Source organism: Melanaphis sacchari, unplaced genomic scaffold (assembly GCF_002803265.2).
Source record: "Melanaphis sacchari strain LSU unplaced genomic scaffold, SCAv2.0 Contig10_pilon_pilon, whole genome shotgun sequence".
Taxonomy (NCBI): domain Eukaryota; kingdom Metazoa; phylum Arthropoda; class Insecta; order Hemiptera; family Aphididae; genus Melanaphis; species Melanaphis sacchari.
The window spans coordinates 767,943-791,803 of NW_020270420.1; the positions used below are offsets into that span (position 1 = coordinate 767,943).

The window sequence follows — 23,861 nt, forward strand, 5'->3', positions numbered from 1 at the left end:
AGGTGGTGGTGGTGGCGAGCAACGATTGCGAACAATATAATAATTCGTATAATACTTTATTATACTAAAACCAATTTCAGTTGTTTGGCCGAGTTCAATTCGCGCAAGTGTTGTACGTGCAGTCAGTAGGGACAGCGGCGGCGCAGAGGTCGCGTAATTAAGTTCAATTGACGGTCCGCGCGCGCGAGCGTATAATATTATAATTGACGACCGTGGACGGAAATGTCTAATAATAACAATATAAATAGAAAAAACCAACGAATTGTAATAGACAATTTTTTTTTAACGGTAACCTCCTCTTCTTTATACTATATTGTAACAAAAAAAAAAAAAAAAACAACAGTATTAATAGGTTATTTAATATATATTGATACAGAGGTAAAAAATAATACAATGACTTATTTTTTATTCAAAAACGACGAAAAACATCCATACCTATATAAATAATCTGTATAAATGGTGTCTGATGTTTATTATATAAATTTTAGATTTTTTTGTCGAACATTAGGTACCCGTGTACAGATTTTGGCTATCGACAGAGCGTTACAAGTATATTGTGTTAATACAAATACATGATTTATAGGTATAATACTCGTTAACGGGTGTGGAACATTTGTATAAAGTACAGTGGCAGGTTAAGTTGCATCTGTTGACGTTTTAGACGTTCAAATCGTTCCTAAACGACTCCTCGAGCGTCCGTTGGTGCGTCGTTGTCCCTTCTTCCTGTGGTTGCTGCTGCTGTTGTTGTTGCAATGGTGGCAGTCCTCCCGCAATCGCCGTCGCGTTGACCATTGATTCCTGTTGCTGATTGACGATCGGATTTTCACTTTGCTAATGAACGTATAAACAAACAAAATAAAAAAATGTAGTAAGTTTTGAAACCTTATGAGGCAATACAGTCAAACAATTAGAAAATATCAACTACTATAAACTATACGTTCGTCAAATTTGTATTGTTATGATATAATCATTATTGCAGTAGAGTTAATTGATTAGCCAACGCGTTGGACATAGTATATATTAATCCATTCAAATGTATCCGTAAAACTGTTCGCGATTATACTTACATAATCTATACACGGATATTTATAAAAACATAAAAAAACATTCATGTTTCCCACGAATTTTACTAGAACATCTGTTATTGATTTATTTGAGAATAGCAACACTGAGTGAATATTATTGCTGTAATTACATCATGGTTTTGAGCATGATATATTGCATATGTTGAAATTAACTTAATTTAAATTGATCGTTGTGTGATAGCTTTATTTTAAACAAACATTATTTTATCTTAAAAAATGTGAATTTATTGATGTATTGTGTAATATTTTTTTACACAAAGGATGAAAAGATAATGTATATACATTATCTAGGTGATGTATTGAGTTTGAGTCATAAGTTACGTGATGTATTACATTAAATTTGTTTACTTTATAAATGGAGTGCACAAACATTATAAGTTTCACGAGTCGAGAGTGTTTTACATAAATATAAAATATAGGTACCTATATTTAAATTAATTTAACCTACAACTAATTTGAAGGAATCGTCCCTCTCAATTAAAGTTTATTACAATATTTTTGCTGAATGGACGATAATGATATATCTAAAATCATTTTTAAAAATATATTATAATATAATTTGACAAAGCTAAATAAATAAATTATTATTATTATGATATTACATTGAATAAACGAATTTATAAATATAAGAGATCGGACCAACAACTGGCCTCGTTAATTATTACATTAAAATATAATATAGCTGTGGTATTAATAATAATACATTTAGCAGACTAAATAATTTCGAATTTGTTAATAAATTATGTAAGTACATGATAATATTCTTGTATATGTGTGTAGCGTACTTACTACTTATACTATGTTGAGTATAATATGTTATATAGTAATAGTACTTATGATAAATAAAACATAATATTATACCAAAATACATATCGAGCGATTAGGAATTTATACTGTAAGATATTCAAAACATTTTTGATGAGAGAGATTGCTGTCTAATTCACTATATTTGTTAATAATATATCTCAATATAACTGTCGATGAGATATACACGCATATAATAATAATATATATACGAGATACAAATTGAATATTCATAGTCATATGTAACTATGCATGCGTAAAGCTGGGTGATATAAAAGGTTTACATTTTTCTTAAAAAAAAAAGCAATATCAAAAATAAAAACCCAACATATGGGCTTCTATACTACTACGTATCAATATATCGTATACAATGGATGCATAAGAAATTTTGTATTATGAGTATATTCTGAAGCAAACGACCTTATAAAAAAGAACGCATTATTCGCGTAAAAAATATAAAACAAGAATAATATTCGACATTCGTACTTTAAAAGAACTTAAATAATTGAATATATAATCCATTAATTTATAATGGGGTTGTAAACAAAACAACTGATAAATAAGATAGAGTTTAATTAAAAAAAAAAACTATCATTGTACTGCGATCCCAACAGGAGATTATAAAATAGTACCTATATATATATATATATAAATACAAAAAAAAAACAATATTTTTAATACATACACCAACCACAATTTTATGCATTATCTATGAGGCTATGTATAATATAGAATTGAATTGATTTTTAAGGAAAAAAATTGTTTCAGAATATTAAGTTATAAAAATATGATTTGTTATTTTGAATAAAACCAACAATATTTTATGTAATTTATAAAAATGAAAAACCGGGACCACACATAGGCAACAAAATTAAAACAAAACAATGTGTTTTTAAAAACAATTTAAATATTTTGTCTAAGATCGAAAAACTGAGTTTTGTTGACTATTTTATTACGTGGACCCGGCATAACAACTAGATTATACTTTAAAGAAAAACATAAAAATTGACTAAAAATAAATATAGCAAAAATCGACCTTTTGTACTAAGTTTATTATTATATATCAGCTATAGAGCACAAGCCTGTACTTTTCAAGAGACTAATAAAAAGAACAATAATAATAAACGAAAAGCCGATTCAATTAAATTAAATCTATAAAAAAAAAAACATAACTGACACTATACGATATTATACAGAGTGGACCTCGGGTTTTCACGTTCTTTCATGAGCCGCTAAAGGAAGACACGACTAAACATACAGCATCCAATATATTATTATATAATTTTTAAATGTATAAATTGTAAATGTGCACGTAGTATGAAGATAAAAATAAAACAAAAAATGGTGTATACCAAATAGAAACCAACATAGTTTGGTCAAAATCTAATAAATAATATGTCTTTTAATCTATTGGTTTTACTTTCGAATATTGCACAGTAAAGTTATAAGATTTTTAGCAAACATTTTTAAATTCTGTGCAGAGCAAAGAATATAATATTGAATATAAAAAAGTTATTTTTTGTTTTTTTGGGACACTTTTTATAGTTGAAAAGAATACTTGGGAATTTGAAAGTTTTAACGTATATTATTATATTTTATACTTGCAATAAAATTTTAAAATATAATATTTTCAGCAAAAATTAATTCAATCGTCAACTGTATTACTAATATTAATTACTAATAGTAAAATAAATTACTTTAATAGCAATATAAATATATTATAATTTCATAAAATCTGCTTAGTAATATAGGCTGCAGATAAACCATCTTTACTTAAAATCGTTTTTTGTATGCAATAATTTATTATTTAATTCAAATTTAATACACGCATTACAGTGACTTAATCAATTATGAGACCAAATGCAAGGTAAACTCGATACTTACTGGAAACAAAGCAGTTAAAAACTTACCCCCTCTTTTAGTTTATATTTAAATATGAAATTTTAACCAAATAAATAACTAAATAATTAAAAATTATGAATAAATTAAATTATAACTAATACATAGTACACGCGTATGTAATACAATTAAAAAGCTTGAAAATTCAAAAATATAATACGTAATTAATAAATAGAAAAATTGAAAACAAAATAAAATTCAAAAATAATTGACATGTAAGATATATTCGTAAGGTTGGCACACCCAGAAATTTAGATTTATATACTTTTTATATAAGTATTATTTTATAGGTATATAATATTAATTTCCAAATTTACTATGAAATCCTACAGACTACAATAGAACAAGATAATTATTCATATATAATTATATAAAAATAATATTTCTATACAAAAAATGAAGGAGTTTGTTCAGAGTAAGTACCTTATGGCTAAATATATTGCTCAACAACAAATGAAACACATAGTGCATTTTTAAACTAGCATAACGCCAGAAAAAATAAAAATAATAACATTCAACATAACATCTATTTTATACTGTAAAATCAGATGGAGCGGATACAAAAGTAGATCCATAGATCAGCGAATAACTTACTCAGATTCAAATAATTTTCTAGGTTTCATTTGCACATAACCTTACTGAAGTACGAACGTTTCTGTGTACAATACCTTATATTTACAGAATAGACTGTAGTAGTACAGTGATAAGCATATTGACACACGTATATAATATATATAGTATATACATGCATATACACGAGACTGTATAATTCATGGCCGAGTAAATAATTATAATGGGTGTACAGCTGCCATACTGGCAGTTAATATTGTCATATTAAGATATCACGGGGATGTTTATTTGACAACAATGATTCTATATAATATAAATATATACAACAATCGGATTGCAGGTATTAAGTAGGAATACATTTTAGGAGTAGATACCTACCTAAGGATATAAGCTGAGAGCTCCAAATACACTACATTTATAAGCAACGTTAGATACAACTTATAACTTACCTAAACCATATTATGTATGTTACGGGCTACGTTTACAATTTGGGCGTTTTCTACAATGCCCTTAGTATACTGGGCAATATATAATATAATATAATATAATATTTAATCGAAAAGTCAAGTTAAAATATTATAATGAATAAAGATATATATGTATACTATAATAATTATATTATTAGAAAATATAATAACTTTGTTTGTTCTTATTGGCTTTTTTACAATGGAACAGTCCACACATTATAAATGACATAATATATAATTTGTAATTTGAAAAGGAAGATTTCTGGAAGTCGATTATGTGGCAAAAACCAAAACTTCACTCAAAGAGACAGCATAAGAATCTATACCTTACGATTAAATATTTTATTACATAAATTGCCCAATATATGGATGACAATTTATATAATACCCGAGCATTGTAGAAAACGCCCAAATTGTATACTTTTCCCGTAATATATATTATATGTGTAATAGTATAATATAATATTATTATGAATATTAAACAAACACGCACGCTCGCGAAAACTTTAATATACACGGATGATGGTGTGTTTTACAGCATTATTTCTAAGTAGAAGAAGCCCAAGATTAATTAACCGATTGCTTTCGAGATACAATATAATAACAAAATTATAGTTTTCTTTCAAGTTTATAAATTATATATCGTCCACAAAAATTGTTTCTATAAAGTTTATAGATGAGTTGTTCTATATTATATACAATAAAAAAGAACCTTCGCAACTAGGGCCGAATAGGCGCGGCGAGTTACCGAGTAAAACCCAGTGGGCCGGTCATGAGTTTTAAGTTTTAATTTTGTCTTTTTATAATAATGATAAATTAGTACAAGAACATTAGTAAAAAATATAATTGAATTAAATTATTTAACCGTACGATAACTGTAGCTGTAATAAAACTCGGTAGGCCGATACCTTGTCAATCCGACGATGGTTGCAACAAAAATTAGTAGAAGTTAACAAAATTAGCTAACCCTAGAGTTAAAATTTGAATATTGAATTTAAAATAATTTAAAAGTAACTAGCGATTTTAACTAAAATATGTAGATATAATTTCAATCTCGCCAAATAAACACAAAATACTACATACATATGCGGTCACCGTTGAATTAAAATTAATATTATCATCGGTCAATAGCGCAACGCGGATTAATAAGTAATTTTTAACATTTAAATAATATGTATAGGTATAAGTCGTATCCATAATTATGTTATTGTATGTTTTACGAAACAGAAACACGCTTTTATCATATCATTGTGTAATTAAATAATCCTAATGTTTTTTTTTAAACTAAATTGTTTCTTGAACTATACACACAACGCAAAACTTTATTATATACTCGTACTTTGTCCATATTATCTTTTAAAACTCATGACAACATGTACAACTCAGAATTCTCTAATGAAATTGAAAACTTTAGGTCTTCTTTTTGCAAATAATACTATTTACAAAAGTATTTTACCAGCCGTAGTCCAACATATCGCATCTCTGTATATTTTCAGAAGTCCCCTGAATTCGATCTCATACTATAACTTACGAAGTCGGAAGTAGGTATAGCCAAACACATTTCAAAAAAAAACTTCAATACTCCTCACTTATACTTTTAACACAATTATCTGATAAGATTATTTTTTCGTTACAAAGGAAGTTTTTGATCGTAATAGTCACTTCATAACCTGGCACACTTCTCAATACTCCCTCATCGTATTAAAGTAATATAGAGAAAAATAACTGTACTGCTGCTTTTCTCGATGTTGCACAGGTGTTCGATTGGATATAACATACTAGCTTCCTGTTTAAAATTTAAAAAAATGTTATTTATTCAATATTTACATAGCAGATAAACCCACTTCTTTCAGTTGAAAATCTGATCACCGCATATAACTATCTACAATTTCATTTTTCATGTATTGAGACGGGTGTCAAAAATTGGTTATCCAAATTAATTAAGTATACAGACAGTTCAATTACTTGGAAGTCATAATAATTGAACAACTTTTGTAGGTAATGTGTAGTTTAAGTATTAAATTCGTCGAAAAAAATATCAAGATTATTATGTGTAATTATTTATATTATTATTATAATTACGCGATAAAAAAATAAATATTGTTTCTTTTTGTGGGGTGGGCAATAATGCTATTTATGCTATAGGATGCGACATTATGTATAATATGTACATATTTATATCATAATAGTATATTTACTCACTAATCTAGCACACCCTTCATTCTTTTTATTTTTTTATTTTAAGATTACAAGTTACAATTTTTCTTTACAACATTGGTCGTTAATTATGTATTAAGTTATATTACATTGATCCAATAGTAATGTTTATGATTATTAATTAAATATTATTGAGTATTTAATGAAATTAACAGATTGAGGTCAAGCAATTTTTTTGTTTAGACTTACTTTTACTTACTTATTTTATTTTATCTTTATTAATTTTTGCATATTTGAGATGACTGTGGAGCGAAATGCAAATATTATATTTCATTGTCATATATATTGTATAATACTTGTATTGATTTCAAATCATTAAATCGCAGTTATATTTAATATAATTATTATACGATGACAACTCTAGCCTTAAACTATAAAACCTCATTAATAAATCCAGTAACATTTAAATTAAAATTTGTTGCGTAATACCTTAATAGACTCGATGCGAAAAAAATTAGCCGGCAGAAAAGAATTGGAGGCCTTATCCTACATAAATTGTAATCCTCTTTGATCTTATTTTATGGGAGTGTATAAGTATAAAAATAAATATTAATATTCGAAACTTCCATTTTTAATTCGCATATTTCGACGTTTCAATATTTACTTGTTTTTTTGACTGGTTTAATAAACGTCCCGAGAGACTAATATGATTATTATAAAATAAATAATTCACGAATCCAAACTCTACGGGTTTAGCTTAAAGTTTTTATTGTATTTATAAACCATAAACATTATTCAATTATAGCTGCCATTAATTATATTATATTACACCGTTTTAACAGTTCTTATTTTATTTACAGTTTATGGGTTTTTTTTTTTAACTCTTAACTCTTAATTGGTTACCGGCCATCGTTAACATATTGTCGACATTGTTAAAAATATTTATAATTAGTTATAATTAATAATAAATTAAATCTTTTAATGACAAAATGAGTATTCAAATGATATTTTAGTAATTAATGTTTTAAATAATAATTTAATATTGCTACAAATAATTGTGTATAATATAATTTGTACGAATCATGAATTTGCTGACATTTATATTTGTTTAGAATACATTGGAATATCATTTGAGTTATTCGATTTTAAATAACAATTTGTTCTACTATAAAGATCAATAAATCATAAGATTAAACGAAAAAACTAAAATATCGAGAAAAAAAATAACACAATATTTTATGTAATACGCGCGATATGCTTTTCGATATTTACTGAGGTACTGAGGGAGAATTATTCGAGATTTCAAGATTTGGCTTTTGTTTGTAACATTTTCAATTACAGAGAAAATGTATGCTCAAACATTGTAATATTTAAAATTGAATTTGCAAAAGTAAAATATAAAACTAAAAATGGTGTAATATACAGTTTTTTATTTTTTTACCACGCAGTATACACCTGCAATAACATGATCGCGTCTGCGTCGGACGTTTTTCTACAATCATCCCACAAAATTACAAACTATTCCGTTGATGTATAATGTACAAAATAATAATTATTTTAAACTATATAAAAGTAGGTAAAACAATACAAACTAATTAGTAATCGCCCCAAACGCCAAACAAGCAAACTATAATTATAAGGTTCCTATATTTTTTACATGTATTTGTATAGATAATCATAATTATAATAATAAGGAACCAGTAAAATAAGTCCTAGAACACTATAGGGCTATTTTTCTTTAACAGCAAATCATCGTTTTTTCAAAATATATTACATTTTTTATAATTTTAGTTTCGAAGAATTTAAGACAAGACATATACAATTTTAACATTTTAAATAATTTATAGGTACTTCTTATACTTGTATTTTTTGGTGCAACCAATATAAACTTGATTTTTAAATGATGATCTATAAATTTAAATTAAAAATTTAAAGCAGAATACTATCCTAATAATGTTAACGTAAACATAATAAACATTGAATATTAATTTAATAACGTTTACTTAATTTTTTTCTAAATAACTAATAAGCTTACAGATGAATAGTGCACCACAAATGTCATGATGAATGAGGATACTCTGTCATCAATTATTTTATTTTAAATACCAATTCTCACGTAGAAAAATAAATAAAAGGGCAAGGACAAAAAACTATATTATATACCCGTGCAAATTTTGATCAATACTTAGGATAAAAATAATTTAATATCTAGATATATAAATATTTGTCTAAATATAATGATATAATAATTATTTATTAAATTATGTGGTCTGTACATTTTCTGTCATGTTGATATTTACGATTTATGACTGCCGTATTTGGTTATGACTGCATATTTTACAGAAAGATCAAACTGATAATCCGAAGACCATTTTGCATTGCACGACAGTAGCTTAGAAGGCAAGATTTTTTTGCAATATTATATGATTAATATTATTATTTATAATTTTATTGTAACTCGCAGCGTCATTAGGCCATTTAAATTTAAATATTTTTTTAAGTTTGTAAGAGTAAAGATTAGGTAATAATAATAATACATACATTAAATAAAAAAAAGATAGGCAAATGGATGCCACTCTGCTGTATATTAGATGTCTTAGTGGGTCAGTATTATGTGTGTATTAAATTTGAATTCATACGATTCTGAGCGAAAGCGGTCTATAAGTCAATATCACTAAGTATATTTCATAATATGTTTTTTAAAGTAACTAAAATAATATATATACATATATATAATACATTGTATATTTATTTTTACCATATTATTTATATAGTTGTTATTACTTTTGATCCAATATCACCTTACCCTAAATCAGTGCGGATAAGTTTATGTCATACTAATAGGTAGGGTAGGTATTAGGTAATATCTTAAAATTAATCAACATATTCATTAAATGTTATTTTGTATCATTAATAATATACAAAAACTTTTAAGATAACCATTCAAAATATAAACTAGATTTAATTTACTATCCAGAATCACCTTCAAAGTTGAAAATCGAAGTTTTTGTTGACTACTTATCGTGAACACAAACACAAAAAAAAATACACGTATCTTTGTAAAATCAATACATTCATCACTCTACTCAGAATTTAAAATTAATAAGTTATTGTTTTATTATTTGCCTATATATTAATTATTAACTGCTAAACGTTATTAAAGAATTTTGTAAGTAAACAAAAAACAATTTATTTCCAAATTTTTCACTTAAATCACTTTTATAATCAAAATTTAATGTATGTCAAAAAATGCATTTGTTACAAAAAAAAAAAAAAATTATCAAATAATATTTTATGGTGCTTATTTTACAGTTAATAATACCTTCAACGATAATTTTTACTTATAACGATGAAAAAATATAGTTTCAATTTTAGATTGCGTTTACTAGAAAATATACTTTTTTTGGTTATCTTACACGTACTTATCTTAATACCACTTTTTTGTTTAATTATGATTATTATTATAGAATATAATCATCAAAGCATAAAATAAAATAATTTGAAACATGATAGTAAAATTTTGTTAATACAACTTCAAAAAGAAAAAATTATTTTTTAGTGCAGTAAAAATTACAATTATTTACTTTAAATACTGTTGAACAATATTGTGTAATATTTAAATTTAGAAAAACTGTTTAAAAAAATGTACAAACAGTACTATACTATGTATTTTAACATAGTTAATAGTCTTACACTATATTCTAAAAAGCAGAATTTTAATAAATTCATTATTAAATGAAATATGGGGATGGTCATGTTTGATAAATCATCTTGTATACGTACGCAGTATACTATTGTACGCGATAGATTCAAATATCGCAGAGACGAAATATGTATATTTTATTCGATAAAAAAAGTTTTGTGCATTCCCACTAAATAATTACTTAACCAACAGAATAGAAATTAAAACTAAGAGTTAGAGATTCTAATTTGGCTTAATGAAGATATAAGATTTGCTTGATATTAACATTTTTTTTTTCAAAACTTAGCTGTAAACTTTACACATATATAATTTTGTATACATATTTATCAACTTACCCAAATTCCATGCATTTCTAGTAAACGCCTGTACGATTCCAATTCGTTTTCTTTCAGCTGATACGCTTGTATGAGCGACATGTGATTTTCCTGGAGTCTAAACAACTGAGATACAATAGACATAGATTCAGCATTATGCCATGATACATTATTATTTGCGGTTACATCAAGTTAGAGAAATAAAAATTAATTTCAAGTCATACACACTTCGGTTTTTATACGATCCGTGTCGTCTCGAAAATCGTTGGCCAGCCTGCATAATTCCTCTATCCGGTTAGTCTTCTCAGACAATTCATTTTTCAGACTATCCACGGTGGCATTGAGCTCTTCGATTAGCTTTTGATTGGTCACCAATTTTTCACTATCGTCCTGTCCGGGAAGTGTGTTCAGTGATCTCATGATCATTCCTGCGTTTATAGACATGAGTTATTTTATGGACAATATCCTATATGACGATGGCACGGCCTACAATCTCTTTGTAATAAATATGAAAAACGTAATGATAACAAAAGCAACTGTATTCTAAAACCGATTATAAATACACAATATACAGAGTGATTCACCAAACTTGTGCATCTTCTACTTTAAACAGAGATGGTTTGTCAACCTATACACTAAGTACATTTCATGATATGTTTTTTGAAACAGTTATTAAAGTTATTTATTTTACTATTATTATTACTGTAGTCTAATTTAAATTTTTATAAAATATAGCATTTATTATATTATTAAAATAATATATATTTATGTATTATATTATTATTATTAACTTATGACTCAATGTATTAATCAATACTCCTCTGGGTACAAACTAGATTTAATTTTTTATCAGATACAAACTTTAAAGTCGAAAATCGAAGCATTTTTACTTCCCTAAAAAGTGACGACAGACACAAAACATAAACATCATTATAAAATTAACATATTCATTGCTCACTCAGAATCAAAACTTTGATTAAATTCAAAGAAAATATATAGACAAGTCAATTTTATAAAAAAATGGATGTGTTCAATTTGAATTCAATGATATATCATTATAAATAAAAACACAAAAACGATTCTGAATAGAGACGGTCTGTCAGCCTATATCACTAAGTGTATTTTATGATATACACATAATTATTCAAAATATTTATTTTATTTTTAGTATTACAGCAAGTTGACAAATTTTTTCCGAAAATATTGCATTTATTATATTATTATTATTATTATTATTATTATTATTATTATTATTGTAATACATAATATTTATACCATATTATATCAACTTATACAACTTATAATTCAATAACATAATTCTGTAAATAACGTTAAACGATAATAATAGATTCGTGGTATAAATACATCGTTATTTCTAATTTAAATAAATAATTTCAACTAAATTTGAACTTAAAATATCTATCGCACATAATTGCCTTTATAAATTCAAAATATTTTTAAAATTTTACTGTAAATGAAAAAAACTAACAAAATAGTAAAAACATTTGGGGAAAATTTTAAATATCTATATCTATGTTTTTGAGTTTTATCAAAAAATAAAATCAATGTTGTCAATGATTGGATTTGCATAAAAATTCTTGTTTTTCATTTTTTTTTTATTCTTGATTATATATACATTTTAATTTCGACCTCTCTAAAGTACAAACTAAATCTAATTTGTTATTCTAAACCACACTCATTTTTGAAAATCAAAACATTTTATCAACTACTTATCCCGTATACTAACACAAAAAATAAAAATAAAGAAATAAAGAAAAACACACATCAATACGAAATCAATAAATTCATCACCCAATTTAGAATCTAAAATGGGGTTAATATGCTAAAGACCTGCATGGGCCAAGCCTTTTTTTTTGTAATCAAGGTTAACTTTTAAAATAACAACTAAATGTTTTGATCCATACTTATATTATTTATATAAAAATGTAATTTAGAGTACCTAAGTATTTGATCTAAAAAGTAATACTAAAAATTGTATTTATAAACTAATGTAACAATCAAAAGTACTTAAAAAAAATATTAAAAGATAACTACTAGGACCATATTAAACTTATTATAGAAAATATTCAAGGCGGCTGTTTGAGCCAGGCTTACTCATAAAAAAAAAAAAGATGGACCGTATAAGCTGTCGAGAAAAATAAGTGAACTTGAACCGGCAATAAGTTTTCAACCTGTCCAGATCTCTAGAGTTTGTTTAGGGAATCAGTCTGTTTATTAACATTTCGACTATAAAAAACTATATGGTATATAGATTAGATGAGTTGCAAGCTACTCATTAAAAATCACAAAATATAATAATACAACTACTGTTATTATCATAAATATCTTTGCGAGCATCGCTTATAGTTTATTTTAAATCATCAATAATATCAGAAACAAAAATATTGTATAGTATCATATTTTAAGCATGTATATTGTATAGGTATACATATTATACTATTATAATTTATAGTACCTATGGTAGATACGCACCTTCGAGCATTTTAAACAACTTGCAAAACTCGTAATCCAATAATAGACAATTAGAGTCTTGGGCAGTCGGCTGCGGGTGTTTGCTGGCTCGCGTGTACGATTCGTTTCGAGACACGTCATTTAATTTATCTATGAATGTTTCAACGCCTATGCGTTTGGTAATCAAATGTCTGAGGCTATCCTGAGAGTAACAAAAATGCAAAACTTCGTCAGTTTTGTAAAATTTTAGTGCGTTAATAAAGTATAAGAAAATAATAAAATTTACTTTTTTGAAATTTTCCACTGTGTCAGGATTGAACGCTAGGCATATACCCATAACGAATGTACTCAGACCGCTAACGATTTCTTCGATCTCTTCATTCTCTAGACGATTCGTCTGTATATAAGTAAGATATAAGTGATATGCAGTATACGAAATTAATAAAATTCTGCATACATATAATATTATAATTGATAGTAAAAGAGTGTAATTGAATAAAACTGTATCGGGTGATAAAACATTAAAAAAGTTCTAAAGGTTTTCAATTTAAGCTATCTATATAATATGATCTTATCTTTTATGCTTCTTTGATATAAATATATACAATTAAAAAAAAATTAAAATATTCAATGAAAATAATAAATTAAGTTTAAAAAAATCGTTTATTGTCTATAATATAATTACGTATTATGTATTATTATTATTATTAAACTATTGTAAAATTTACATCTTTTTGGTATATTTGAGTATTAAATGTATTCACATATACTCAAAATTTAAAAATATACAGAATTCTATAGAAAAAATAAGTGTTTTAAATGTTGAATTTGTTTATTTAAAACAATTCGTTTCGAAAATATTCATTTTATGTTATTAAAAATCAAAATTTGTGCCACAAATTAAAATTTAACCGTCAACTTATCTAATAGATATGGAGTATAGAATGTAACATAGAATTTGTTTTTTTTTTTATTTAAATATTTTAAAAGTAATTATGTGAAAAAGTTTAAAAATTATAATAAGGGGTACAATCTAGCAAAATATTAAACAGGGGTACGGAACGAAAAAAAGGTTGAGAACCGCTGCTATAAAGTAATAAGGGTCTTATAGTAATTTAAAAGACGTTAAACACAGTAACAAATTTAAGAAAATGTCACATGTAACATTTATAATAGTTTATAAAGTTCAATTGGATCGAAATTGAAAATAATAATCAATAACACACACTACAATCATTATTATGACCTCTTGCTAATAACTGGTGGTCGTATAAATGTACATAAATTATAAATAAAATATTATAATATAAAAATTTTACATAATATACTATACAGAGCGATTACTTTAACAGCAAACTAATAATATCTTGTTTATAAATAACCATAGTATTAATAGCATATAAATTTGAAAAATATAAAACAAATTTATATTCTTAATTTTTTTTTAACAATGATATAATTTTACTTATTATGATGTTTTAAAGTAGTAATGAAGTTAATTTCCAACATTGAAAATGATTCATAGCATCAAAATGAAATTAATTTTTATGTTTTTATAGAAGTTTAATATTTTCAAGTTTTTCTAATTTTTATTAAAATGATGATAAAAATGTAATCTTAATTGAATCTAATTTTATTTCATAAGTTTTCTAACAAACATTTAAAATTATTAAAAATACAAATATACAAGTTTTTAAGCACAACTTTTTTTCATAAACATTTGAATTCAAATTTCAGTAAAAAAAAAGAAAACTTATAAATTATTTTGTAGTTATTCATCTTTTATAATTTTTACATAAATATTTAAAATAAAAATTTAATAAATTAAAAACAAGGGTCCCAATAAGTTATTTTTACAAGAATTAAAAAATATTGAAAATATTTATTATGTATAATTTTTTCTAACTAATTTATATATTAAGCCAAAATCTTTCTTCTAACGTTTTAATTATTTTATTACATTATAGGGATTTAAAACAACTTTTAGCAATTACAATATGCGTGTATTATTATTTTCTATACACCATGTCATAACTTTCATAATATTTATATTAACTTAATTTGACTTTACTAAGCTAGTATAATAAAAATGTCTATATTTTTGGAAAAAATTAACAAAAAATAAATTTAATCTACAAGTAAAAATAAGTAATTCTTTAAAACATAAAATTAACTATCAATATTCTGAGGTGTTAAGTATTCATCATTATAAAACTCAATTTTATTTTTTATGTAGTGTTGAAATAAATTCGATCCAAGTAAATTTAAATTTTTGAAAAACACAATAATTTAACGATATGATAGTTGTTAAAAGACTCGTTCTGTATAAAACACAACTTAATTTATTTCGTATGTGTCAAAATATATACGAGAAAATAATTAACAATTATACATCATTAAATAGTACAATAATATACATGTATTATTATATAATATATAATATATAGATAAATATAAATTTTTTTGTTGCAGATTCAGTCAAGTGGTAAAATAGAGATAATATACAAATATAAATCTCGATTGCACATTATATTACTTTAAACGCATAAAAATTGCCTACAAAAATATCACTTATATTATTAAATCTGTGAAACATATAGGTAAATTTTAGAGTTAAATTCTAAAAAATTGCACTTTTTGTATTTTACGATGTGCTCTAAGAACAAGCAACATTTGATTTGTGTAGACAGCACGGACGAGTTTAGATATATTACAAATATAATTGTAAAAAAGAGTAATAGAGTTTTATATCATTTTTTATACTTGCGTCATTTTTTATACAGTCTACAATTAATGAAAATTATACTTCTTTACGTGACAAAAATCGAGAGTGGGCGTGAATGCGTCAAAATTAAAAACAATTCGAAGTACCCGATCGTATTGATTCGTTTATTCAATTATTTATTTGTTTTTTATTTGTGATATTTTGTTTGAATTTATCAATATTGCGTCCTCACTTAAATTATTTCATAAGAAAACGATTAGATCCGAACAAAAAACAAATACCTATGTGTACCTGCATAGCTGTGTTATAATAAAAAACATGCACAATTATGTGTTTTTCGCTTATATTGGTAGTTTCTATATAAAAATTGACAAATATAATAACTAGTTAATAAATAATAAGTATACACTAAACATTAAAGTTAGATGTCAGTTAATAACAAATTTAATTTCTATAAATCATAGGTGTAGTACTATATTACATTATTTTTGAATGTATATATTATATAATCGTACAGTTTTATCTGTCTTGCGTGTCCAATACATTTAAAAATCAATATTTTGTCATTAACAATAAATTGTCATAATGATTTTAAGGGAATTACAGTAAATGGAGAAAATTATAAATAAATTCTTATTATTTTGATGAATTATCAGTGTGTGATAATATCTGATAAGGAAATTAATATTTTATCGAGTTTAATCTGAACATGGTGTAGTCCATATGAATAAATGATTTATTAATTTATATGGTGTACTGCATATCCGTACATGTTGGTACATGTCAATATATTGTAATATATTCAATATTGATTACTATTTTAATATTCAAGAAACTTAAAACAATGATATATATAACAATATAATATTGACTGACTAAACTATAAAACTCAGGTTGGATGGATATTTTAATCAAAGCAATTTTTAATATTTTTAAGACCGTTAATGTAATTGTTTTTTTATACTAATAGTGTGATATGTGGGAGATTTAGTACCTTCCCTTATAATCACTATTGAGTTCTCATCAAGCAGATACTATTTTTTTTCTAAAATAAATGATACAAAAAGAACATTAAAAAATATATTTAATATTAAATGGATTTCTTTTAAATGTCTTTTTAAAAGAGTAAAATAATACGATTTAACCAATAGGTTTTGAGTAAGGGAATAAAGCAAGCGCTACTTTGAAATTAATATGTATTTTAACTATGAGTTTATCTGAAATTTATAATATGTTTTTTTCTTTTATCATATTCAATATTAACACTTTTCAATTACTAAAGTGACATAATTTATTACTATAATAATAATATTTAACACCAAACAGAATTATTTATGAATTATTTGCAATTCAAAATATATGTTTATAATCTAGTGTTTTTCTAACGATAGAAAAATGTTGGTTTTTAGATAAATTACAAAATTACAAAATTTATAATAATTTTTCTATTAGTACAATATTTTGCACTAACTTTTGCAAATAACATGCACTTATTATATTATCAAATATTTTTTTTGATAAGCATTAATTTCATACATGATTTTTATTATCTTATAAAGTCAATATCACATACTGTAGAATGATGTGAATAGGTTCATGATATAAATAGCTAAAATAAATCTTAAAATATTTTGAATCTTAATTTTCTATGCATAGTCTTTGAATTATAATAAATTAACAAAAATTGTTGAAAGAAAAATTGCCATTACGTTTTTTAACAGTAAATTTTGTCAATATTTGAACTTAAAAAAAAAAAAACTATTATGGCTTCACATTAAACTTTTATATATTTATAAAAAATTTTTTATTATATTTTCAATGCTTTAATATATAAGCCTTCAAAGTACAGATAGATCCAATTTTATACTGATGTTGAAAATTGAAGCATTTTTAGTATTATAAAATATGATTAGATACAAAAAAATAAATAAATGTAAAAACTATTATCATTGTTTAACCTATATATACATTTTTCTGCTCAGAATCTAAAATATAATACAATATGACCCATATAAGAGTATATTTTAAGGAAGTAATTGTAGTAAACACAGAAAATAATTACGAATAAATAATAAACACTAACCTGAGTTATAAAGTATGGTATGCCGGTATTAATTTTCAAGAAACTTTCAACAGCCAGTGAACAATGAGCAAACCAAGTAGATAAAAACATCAAATAGCCAATTTTAAATTGTGCTTTATCATTCTAAAAATAATACCAATTAAGTATTCCTTTTTAATATTGTAACTATTATAACCATAGAAAATACATACTGTTTGGATAGAACTAACTATTTGTTGTAACAATGTAGGTGGATCATTATCACTGGATGACAACTTGACATTCAGCAGCTTTTCCTTACCCTCTGGATTATCAATAAGAGCGTGTGAAAGTACCACTGCTGAAAACCAACTGTTTAACGGTTCCTTGTTAAACAAACCTCGACAAAGAAGATTACTGATGCAAGTTTCAGTTACTGTATAATACACACAAGTAAAAATAGAGAGAGAATTTAGTAAGTAATAAATAATCAAAACAATAGCAATTAGCAACACATTGTACATTATTATGATACCTTCTTTTTCTGATGGTAATAGTTTTTGTACAATTTTCATTTTTCCGAAATCATTTCTGTATAAATAGCACTGGAAAACGTATAACACCGCACAACGCATATCAAATGGCTGCTTGTCACTTAACATTGTACATAACAATAATAACAGAATATCCCTAAAATACATAATGAAGAAATTACTTTTACATTCATTAAAAATTTAGAAATTAGTACAGATTTAATAATATACTTTGGAGGACTTTCATAGGACTTTACAGATTCAAGAAATGATTGGTTATCATTATGTCCTCGTACAAGTTCTGCTACAGTATATATGGCTTCAGTTAATGGATTACGAGGTACACCATTGGCGATTAACAAGTCACATATTGCTTTTAGGATTCCAGATGTGAACATGGCTTGTTGGCATGAAGAAGTAGCTTGAGCTGGGTTGGTTGGCGATACCAGTGTACGTATAATTTGAAGAACTGAATGTACATTATTTATTCTCTGGATAGGCCACTCGTCAACAGCAGGCAATTGTAAAAGGGGCAATATCCGTGATATGAAATTACCTAAATAAACAAATTTATGAATTACTACTAAATAATATTTTAATGTTTTTGGAGAGCAGACCTTCTTTGAAGAAATTTTGTGTGGAAATGTTGTTTCTTAATAAAGTAAACATTAAATTCAGACAGTCTTGAACAACAATTCCTCCATCTGCATTGCCTTCTTCTTGTATAACATCAAACAACCGATCAAAAGCATTTTCAAAAGCTAATATCTTTTGAATATTTGCATTACTTTTTGTCAGTAATGTTAGCAAAAGAACAGACTAAAACAAATTGTTATGAGTACATATTAATGAATTACTCATTATTAAATTTTTTAATACAATTTGAAAATAAACAATTGTTCAAAATCATTTTTATTTATCTATAAAAATTATTTTAATATCATAGTTACTTATTAATTGTTTATTAACAAATCACACTTTAAGACAAAGTAGAATATATAATGATATGCATATGAACCGTAAAAATAATGAAAATAATGTACCTGAATAATACATTTATGTGATCATAGCTATATATACCCTTGTATTATTGAAACAGCTTTAATTTGCATTTGCTTATACATTAAGAATAATGAAAACAAGTAAGCATAAATAAAGTAAAATATCATCATTAAATTGTGTTTGTAAGAATTATTATTAAATTTACATTTATTTTAATAGCACTCCTAATTTATAATATTAGTAGTATACTGTTATTTTTTAATAAACAAAAATATTTATTATTTATACAAATATAAAGTTTACTATGTACATTTTAAACCATTTTAAATAAGCTTGTCATAAGAAAATATTGAAAAATAAAATGTAGCCAAACACTTATTTATTTATTTGTTAAAAATAAGGGGTCTGAAATGAAACATAAATATTTTAGTAATAATAGAACTCACATTATTTCGGATCACTTCCCGGCTGTCACTCAACATGTCAATTAGTTTGGAAACTCCCATTGGGCTGACCAAAATCATTTCTTGCACGTCCTTAGCCCTATTATTAATGAAAATTTAATTTTTACAAATTTAACAGAATGACAAAATAAAATTGAATAATTCAAAAATTTTAAACAATTTTTTTTTAACAATTAAAATAGTTATTATTAAAATGTGTATACATTAAATAAAATACTAAATCAATATTTTTCTTAACAAAGGATTCTTTTTTTTAGTTTCAATGCATTTGAATATCTCATAAATTTTAGTAATAAAACTCACTTAAATTTTAGAAGCGAAATCCGTTTTTAAAAAAAATGTATATGTATTTATTAAACAAACATGGTTTTATAATAATAATTATTATTATTATTAATCAGCAATAATAGTTTTATTAAATGGTAATCAACAATTCTTGTAGGATATAATATATGCTTTACAATTTGAACCCACTTATCAAACTAGTTATTTAAACTATAAAAACTTATAAAAATATATATTATTTCCAAATTTCATAATTATTAATAAACACTTTTATAATAAGTATCCAATTTCAATTCATAAAATTAAAAAATTATGTTAAATATTATAAAGAAAGAAAAAGTTAAACAATACTTAGAATTTTTTTTTTGTAAATCATAGTTTTACTAAAAAAATTAAAATAACTAGTTAAATATAACATACAGGTAGTTGTATATAATTTTTAGAATTATGATATTATATTGTTACCGAGTACCTAGTCAAAATATTGTATATTTAATTTTTTTTTTTTTTTTGGAATAACTTGTTCCATCATAAAATTTTTAGTTATGGGTACAATTTCAATTTAAAATAATTTTTAATGTTTTAAGGATTCCAACTTACTTCAAAATATTTTAAATATATATATATATATATATATATATATATATATATATATATTTACAATATGTATTAACACCAAAAGTAAAAAATTTAATTGATTTATCTAAATAGTTTTAAATATAAATCAAAGTTTAGTATTATTTACTTTATTTATTCTAAAAGAATAAGTTTTAATGGTTTCTAATTAAATCATCAATATTTGATTATTAGATTTAATAATTTCTTAACCCTTATCTACACCTATAAAAACTATTTTATAAAAGTTAACTTATAATAACATATTTATGATTTTTAATTAAATACAATTTTAAAAAATCCAACTTTACAAAGATAAATAATTCACAATATATACATAAATAAATAATTTAGAAATATACAATATTGTAATTTGTAACAATTAGAATTTATTTATTTAAAAACTAAATGTAATTGTAAGCAATATATTTCCTTTGTTTTTATATTAACTCACTTATTTGTTAATAACAGTAGGAGTAACTGAAGAGCTGGCCACCGCACATGAAAATCAAATTCTTCTAGATAATCCAAGACCAAACCAACATTTTCTTTTTTCTTTATGAATATTTCTGTAAAACGTTCACCCAATTTATGTGAATCTTTTGCAGTTACATCAGGAATTTCTGAAAAAAAAAATGATTTTACTAATTTATTCAATAATTAAGAAAAAAATTAAATGCTTATATTTATAACTTTATATGTAATAAAATAAAATGGTATGTATTTAGAAATTTTACTTAAAAGAATGGTAACAACTACATATTATTTTAGTTTCTGAACATATTTAAAATTTAAATTGATAAGTTTTACTCTTTTTTTTTGTCATATCACCTTTGAACAGAACAACAAGCTTTAAAATTAACTCTGAAAATGATTTCTAGAAGTGAATATGATTAAGTTGTAAATATAAGTGTTCAATACTAAACATTTTTTAGTACTTTTCATATAAATGGAAATATCAAAAAAATAATTATTATACAAAACCAACTTTTAATTTTCACAAAATATTTATGTTTAAGTTTTTTAAACATGATATAATTTTGGCTCTTTTTAAACTATTTATAGGTATGAGAAATTTTTTAAAAATGGAATATATGGTTTCTTTTATATTAGTATTACAGTAATTAAACTTATCAAAAAACAATAACGTTTTTTTTATAAGTGCTCAAAGTTTAAATTTAAACAATATATTGTTTTTTTTTTTTTATTTATTAATTTAACACTTTTATTAGTAACCAATTTAATGATTAGGTACATAGGCACATATTGGGTCGACAAAATACCAAGAAATCTTAAAAGTGAGTCGCTCAAAATATGGATCAGCTATAAGTATTTGGTCGTAAAATTTATTTTTTATGATAATGATAAATTCATAAAAATTATAATTTAATTAAAGTATTAAACTTTACAATACCTGTAACTGTAATAAAACATTAGAAGTCCTAAAACCCATCAATAGTTTAGTAAAATTTATCAAATTGTTTTAATTTAATTAAGGTATCCACAGGCATATTAGCCATTTGATCAGTTTTCAAATATTGTTATTAAAACAATATTATATGTTATTAAAATTGTTATTGTTGTTACAAATGATCAAAACTATTGATAATAATTATTTTTATTAATGAGGGTTAATACATAAAATTGAAATTGCTGAGTACAAATTTTATATGTTGTACGATTTTGAAACAGAGACAACATAATACGTGGGTGTGGCATCCTCTTAATAGAGAGTAATAATTAATAACCTTTAACATAAATTTAATATTTTACCCTCTTCTTCATAAATTTCATTATGCATAATAAGTCTTAATGTGTCCAAAACATAGCTAGCTATTTCAGCGTCGGCGCGGTCTTGCTGCAATACTTGACACAAGGCATCCATTCCTTTAGCACCTACTTCAATGCGATATTTTCGTGATAAGGCTTTAAGTGCTCTACATGCATCACGTCTATCTGCCAGTAACGTGGAATGTTGAACTCGATCCACTAAACGTTCAACCTATGGACAAAGTAAAATGTAGCTGGTTAAAACAAATAAAAACACACACACACATATCATATTATATATAATATTTAAATTGCACAGAATATACAAGTGATATGTGTGTGTGTGTGTGTTAATTGAAACATTAGTATATAAATAGCATACAATATCAGCACCGGACGGTTGTTCTTCGATGTCGGGTGTACCGAGCACCGTTTTTAAGCCACTTTTAAAATATTCCATCGATATAGGCAATTTCCCAGACGTTTTTTAAATTAAAAAAGAAAAAAAACAGTACAAAAACATTTTTCACTCGAAATTTAAACGACGAACGGACGTCAATCGAGGGTAGTGTCAAAGTGATAAACTAATGAGTATTGAGTATTGAGTGAAAAAAAAAAAATTAACAATTAAAACATAAATAATATTATAATAATGATAATAATTTATGCTTTAAAGTAATATAAATTAATATTATAGTTTGTTTTCATTTACACAGATATGAACGATGGACACGATGACGTAGATAATAGATTCCTAATTCTTATCACGGCCACGTGCTAACGAAAATGTCAACTCATATCACAAAATAGTAATGAAATAGAAATAATGATAATGTTATCTTGAAAAACGGCGACAGTCCTTAATAATAATAATATTATGTGATAATATTATTTAACATCAACAATAAAACTTGAATGTCTTGAATCTTGGATTTTCAAACGTAATCGCGACCTG

At 24.5% G+C, this 23,861-nt stretch overlaps 1 protein-coding gene across 1 annotated transcript; it reads right to left on the reverse strand.

Moving 5' to 3' along the window:
* Window positions 1-422: 422 nt before the first annotated feature.
* Window positions 423-23,584, reverse strand: LOC112603508 (general vesicular transport factor p115). The gene is made up of 14 exons (XM_025352104.1): window positions 23,289-23,584; window positions 22,910-23,138; window positions 21,591-21,759; window positions 20,219-20,315; window positions 19,388-19,589; window positions 19,002-19,326; window positions 18,773-18,927; window positions 18,471-18,673; window positions 18,280-18,402; window positions 13,758-13,868; window positions 13,493-13,673; window positions 11,228-11,427; window positions 11,021-11,125; window positions 423-831 (listed from the first exon to the last, which is right to left on the reverse strand). The coding sequence occupies exons 1-14, from the start codon at window positions 23,364-23,366 to the stop codon at window positions 658-660; spliced, it is 2,352 nt and encodes a 783-aa protein (XP_025207889.1). The 5' UTR covers window positions 23,367-23,584; the 3' UTR covers window positions 423-657.
* Between the last annotated feature and the right edge of the window lie 277 nt (window positions 23,585-23,861).